General features: G+C 32.3%; 1 protein-coding gene across 1 annotated transcript; it reads right to left on the bottom strand.

Annotated features, from left to right (window-relative positions):
• Positions 1–1,238: 1,238 nt before the first annotated feature.
• LOC101983754 (olfactory receptor 4C16-like) lies at positions 1,239–2,171 on the bottom strand. Its single transcript, XM_005345103.1, has one exon. It carries the CDS (start codon positions 2,169–2,171, stop codon positions 1,239–1,241), a length of 933 nt encoding a protein of 310 aa, XP_005345160.1.
• Between the last annotated feature and the right edge of the window lie 4,051 nt (positions 2,172–6,222).

The raw sequence follows: 6,222 nt of genomic DNA, 5'->3' as shown, positions 1-6,222 counted from the left end.
CTGGTTTCCTTTGCTAATATTATTTTTTCTCGATTTGATTAAAAATTAACTAAAATAATTTATATTTGCTAAATTAAACTTCTGTTTCAAAACCTGAAATATTTCTTTGAGTCTTCTTGTTTTTATTTAATCTGCTAATATATCCAAATACCCTGCATTGAAGTGACTTTTCTCTTGGTGCTAGCCTGTATAGACTTCTCTACCTTAAACTACTGCAAATATGCTGCAATAAATCTAATGCTTCACAATAAATAACATACTATACATAGTATGTCCAGGAGAAATCTTAGTAGTTAAAATAAAATAAATCCAGTCAGAAGAAGCGAATAGGGGTTACAAAGGAATCGTTGTGACTGCAACCCCAACATTGAGAGCAGAGCATCAGAGATTCTGAAAAATGATTTTTTGTCTGTGTGTCCTGTTAGTCTTCTAGAACAATTAAATAAACACATGATAAGAGTTTTGAGTCAATCCCCAAATAGAATAGGGATTCCTTCAAGTCAACGCATTTCACCTGTACTCACACTTGCTACAATTATTTGAATCTGGCATAACTTCACCTATATTCACAATTGCTATAATTATTTGAACGGCATAATTTCTTCAGTCCAGAAAAGAAGTTAAGTTGTTGATAAGACCGAAATTCTTTATAAAAAGTAAGTCACTAGAATATATGCATATACATATACACACATGCTTGCAATAGCAAATATTGGAGAAAGAAAGAGGTTACAATTTTGAAGTAGAGCAGGTATTTATATATGAGTGGGTTTTGAGAGAGGGAAAATAAGGGAGAACTACTGTAATTGTATTAAATCTCACAAACAAAATACAAAAAGTAAGAAATAAGTATTTGTAAGAGGTTAAACCTTATCAGGCTTTGAATAGAAAATGTGATTACAAAGATACATAAAAATTAGGAGAAAATTTCAGAAATCAACAGAAAGAGGGTAGAAAATTCCAAAAAAATGGCCACAAATGTTGTTGGGACAGAAAGGCTAGAAAGGCAGAGACATAGTAATACACATGTACAAGGAAAAAGTTTTTATATTTATGTATATTCCATTCTTTATCCTTCTATATAAAATTGACTCAAAACATATTTCACCTTGTCGCTTTAATATATAAGCTTATAAACCCACACCCTAAGAAACTGATATACTAAACTAATAATATAAATTGTATTTACTGACTTATTATGTAATGCTAGCTATGAAAAAAAGATTGATGACCTCCTATTATTTTCTATCATCTGAGACAAGTTTCTTCCTCCATAACATTTTCATGGCATTTTTCACCTCTGCATTTCTTAGTGTGTAAATCATAGGGTTAAGCAAAGGTGTCCCAATTGAATAAAATATAGTTATCATCTTGTCCATAGGAAATGTGGTTGCAGGTCGTGTGTATATAAATATGCAAGGTCCAAAGAAAAGGATGACCACGATGATGTGGGAGATGCAGGTGGATAGGGCTTTTCTCCTCCCTTCAGCACTGTGGTTTCTTAGGGAATGCAAGATGATTATGTATGAGACCATCAACATGAGGAAACTCACTGTACAAATGGCCCCACTGTTGGACACCAGAAGAAGGTTGATCATATATGTGTCTGTACATGCAAGTTTCAACAGTGGCTGCAAGTCACAGAAATAGTGATCAATCTCATTGGGACCGCAGAAGGGTAAACTCAAGGCTAGACATATTTGAACTAACGAATGCACACAGGATCCCACCCAGGCTATGACCACCAATATCCCACAGACCCGGTGGCTCATGATTGTCATATAATGCAGAGGCTTACAGATGGCCACATAGCGGTCAACAGCCATGAGGATGAGGATGAAGATCTCCAGGCAGCCAAAGAAATGGAAAGTAAACACTTGTATTATGCACTCACTGAAAGAGATAGACGCCTCCTTCAGCAAGGAATCCACAATCGTTCTAGGGGCTATGGTTGTAGAGAAGCAGGTGTCAGACAAGGATAAGTAGAACAGGAAGAAGTACATGGGACTCCCAAGGTTCTGACTTGTCTTGATGGTAGCAATGATCAGCAAGTTACCCACTAATGTCCCCATATAAAAGAGCAAAAATGCAACAAATAGGATTTTCTTTCTAAATGGATCCTGTGCCAAACCAAGTAGAATAAACTCAGTCACATTGTTATTCAGCCACATTGTTTCATTAGTGATCAGAAGTGGTACATAAGAAATGCTTTGTCTGTAAAACAAAAAAGACACTTATTTTGAAGTTGGTGTGTAATTCTATGTAGATTTTTTTTGCAAAACTAAGTAATCCCCATTAATGATATCCTGTTATTTCTTTAATAAGTGATTCAACACTTCTTTCTAAATTTTAGTGATTATACATTTGGATTATTGAATGTGATGGTTTTCCATAGCAGTCTCTAAACACAAATCCCTGCTATCATAATTATGGTTAATTTAATAACTCAATGAATATAAATTTAGAATATGTTATCTATAGTATTTTGTCATTCAATAACTTCATTTTTTATTATAAATTAATATTAAATCGTATTACCAATTAAATATTTGACATATACTTGATTTTCTTGGGGTTTCATGAAATATGAAGATGCCTATCATTACAACACCATAAAGAATGACATATTTTTGACATATCATCATACATTCTATTACAGATATGATTAAATATGTAATATTTCAGGATTATAAAACAGCCTAAAATGAGATATTTCAGATATTCCAGCCTAAAAATGAGGAAAATAAATATTTATAACTTCCAAATAATCTTAAAATACACTGTGATACTTATTATGTGATATAGTCAATAGATCACAATAAATATTTTTTGGTAACGAGAAATATCATTACCATTACCTCTTTTAATTTTAACCATGCAGAGCCCTGTATTTGAGTAAATTAATATGGTGGGCATTATTGTTCAATTGACAAAATTTTTGTGATAACAGTTTTATTTTAGATTTATTTATTTGGATGTGTTTGAATCAGCTTACAGTGTACTGGAAAATACATGTAATCTTCTGTAGTTTTTATTATCTATTTATCTATAAACACTGTATTCTTGGAATGAGTGAGCAATACATTAGAAAAGGAAAGATGTTATTTTGCAGAATAGGAACTATAGATAGTCAGTAAACGACCATTCATTTTTTTTTTTTGCCTGCAAAAGTCAATATTTACAGATTTTAAAATACCACTTCTGGCAATAATCACTAACATGTAATATGATATTAGCATGGTTTTTGCTTTTAAGAACAGAGCCATTTTACCAATTATTTCTGATCAAAAATGAAATTGTAAGATATGTATAGTGAAGTAATACCAATGAAGTGGAATCTATTTATAAGCTATACGAAAAGCTATTTATCCCACTGTGCTCCTACCAATCCCACCACCATATTTTCTGTATGGTGTTGAAAGTTGTTAGTCAAAAAAAAAAGGGACAGACCAGACATGACAGACACAAAATTGTCATTACATGGATTTACTTTGCTCTCTTGCCAAATTTTATTCTCCATCAAGGACTTGAGATGTCTTCTCTTTCTATGAATCAAAATATTAATGGCAAAATGTCAGACAAAGTTACTCACCCATAGGTTCTGTGATCTTTGACAAGTATCTTAGGCTGTAAGAGAACTGAATTGTTCTATTAATCATCAAATATTTTTCCTTCCATTTTACATTCGACTTTGCTGTGACATGTTTGTACACTATTATAACATATGCTTTGTGGACATGGTGATGGAAAAATGCATATGCTTCTTATATAAAACAGCATTTTGTATTAATCCCATTACTGTTTTCATTTCTAGAATAAGCACATTAACCTTAAACACAAACTCTGATTTCTTTCTCTAAGGAATCCAAAGGACTAGATTTAATGAACTTGGTAAAATTTATAGTTTTGATTAAACATTTAACCATTACTTTCATCAGTAGTCAAATACTTATCTTTCTTCATGGAACATATTCAATTTATAGTTATTATGACCATCTTGACATTTTAAGACTCAGTTTTAAAGACAATAAAGTTTTAACAATTGTTTTGTAACAAGGAAAATAATCTATGGTTTGTGAAAAAACTTTCCTCATAGGTTTTGTTGTACTAATGTAGATACTTGATTAATTGCAATTACTGAATGGTTCTTTTGTTTTCTTCCTTGAATAAATATGTAGAAAGTCTATGCTTCCAATATATCATATTCCACTATAACAAACTCAACCTGTGCATATATGGATACCTAACAGTTTAAATTGAGCATTGTTCCTTTCTTCTTAAAAATGTAACATTTGTCTTATAGATGGAGACAAGGCTCAGTGGACAAAGTGGTTACTGAGTATGATGTTATGAGTTTAAATCTCTACTATATAAAATGCTAGGCTTGGTAGAATGTACTCATAACCCAAGAGCAGAGTGCTCACAACCCAACAATTCTAGCCCAACTGAACTTCACAATATTTGAAACAACTGAAGAAAGCATCCTGATGTCTGCTTCTGACTTCCACGCACAGGAAAACACATTCTCATGCACATGTGCACATACACACACCCACACCTCAAGTTTAGTATTTATCTGATCATTTTAGTGCTTTTCTAACTTTAAATCACATTGAAATCATTAATTTATTGGGGTTTCCACCTATTATGTGTGGAGGGCAAGAAAATATTATCCTAATTTATTTTTTAAAAGCCCTAAGTTCTAAGTAACTGATAAATTAACAAAATAAACTGTAACACAAGATGTTTTATTTTAAATTGTGGTGATATTACTGGGTCTCTGGCACCCACAAAATGAAAATTTTCAGAATCTTTTCATTGTGTTTTACATAATCTTGCTAATTTCATATCCTAATACAAATATATTTTTTTTTCAGTGTCTGTGCATAAAAATCTTATGTCCATTTCCCCACCAAAAATTGTTACATTTTCAGCAGGTTCTTAAAGAATAAGATTTTAAAATTCTGTTGCACTGGTCTGAAAACAGAGCAGTGCTGAAGGGAAACTGGGGTGACTATAGGATGGGTATAGGATCAACACAGCAATAACTAGAAAATGGGTTGTTGTTGTGAGTGGAGGAAAAGAGCTCAATGGAAAGAAACCCAGAAAAGGTAGGAACAGAAGTGGACTAAAATGTGTGGTGACTCCTCCCATGGCTGGACGCTGCAATGCAGAGTCCATAGGATAAGCATCAGTGCTTCTCCAAGTCCCTACTTTGCTAATTCAGCTATCCTACTTGTCTCTCTTCTAGAAAAATGCTACACTCCCCTGTTTTCATGAGGAAGTTAATATTATCACAGAAAAGATAAAAATCTTTTCTTATACGTAAAAATATATTATCTCTCTGGAGTTTCAATACTTCCTAAAGCCCAAATTAAAGAGTGATACTCTCCCCTCGGAGTAGAATGATTCCTGAAAAGCAGCTTTTCTAAGGACTTATTAAACATTCAAAAACTCTAACCTAGTTTTGACTTGCCAGATTCCTTAAATAGCATGAAATTATTATGTAGTTATTCTTCATTTCAAATATTACTAAGCAGAGGACAGGATCATCATGTTTGGGCACGAGTAAATCATAATAGCATATTTTCAGTTAAAAAAACTAGGACAAACACTGAAGATAAAGGAAAATTTTCTGCCAAAATATTTTGATGGTTTTCTGTGCTCTATAGAATCTTCTCTCTACTATATTATATAATCATCTTTATATTTCTTTAATTCATGCTACTGATAAATGAGTTACATAATGTATATATTATGTTTAGGGTCCTTATTTATATATTTGCTCTAAAATTCTCTGAAATACAGTCATTTATTTTACAGACTAAATCTCATATGTGAGTGAATTACAAATTGCAGTCTCATGATATCATGGAAGATACATGGGAAAAGCCCAGTATTCTGCTCTAGTTTGTCAGTTGGAGATGGAAAAAATGGCATCCTCCAGAAGGCTTAGCAAAGTCACTAGGATTTATTTGCCTTACTCTAGTTGTTAATAAGGCAACAGTCTTCTCTCAATTTCTGAGATCTATAGCTTCATAGTGATATTATATTTTATCCCACCACCTCAGAAGGAAAGTATTTGTGAATTATTCTTCACCATCCCATATCAATGAATTATCATCAAATTTAACATATGGAATACATTTTTTCTTCTCACTATAATGTTTTTTCACATACTTGGTGTTTATATAAAGTTTTTGTCAACATTAAAGAATGTCT

The sequence above is a fragment of the Microtus ochrogaster genome, chromosome 2 (assembly GCF_000317375.1).
Source record: "Microtus ochrogaster isolate Prairie Vole_2 chromosome 2, MicOch1.0, whole genome shotgun sequence".
Taxonomy (NCBI): Eukaryota; Metazoa; Chordata; class Mammalia; order Rodentia; family Cricetidae; genus Microtus; species Microtus ochrogaster.
Note: the sequence above shows the minus strand (reverse complement) of the source record. Positions and strands in the feature narration are given on the sequence as shown.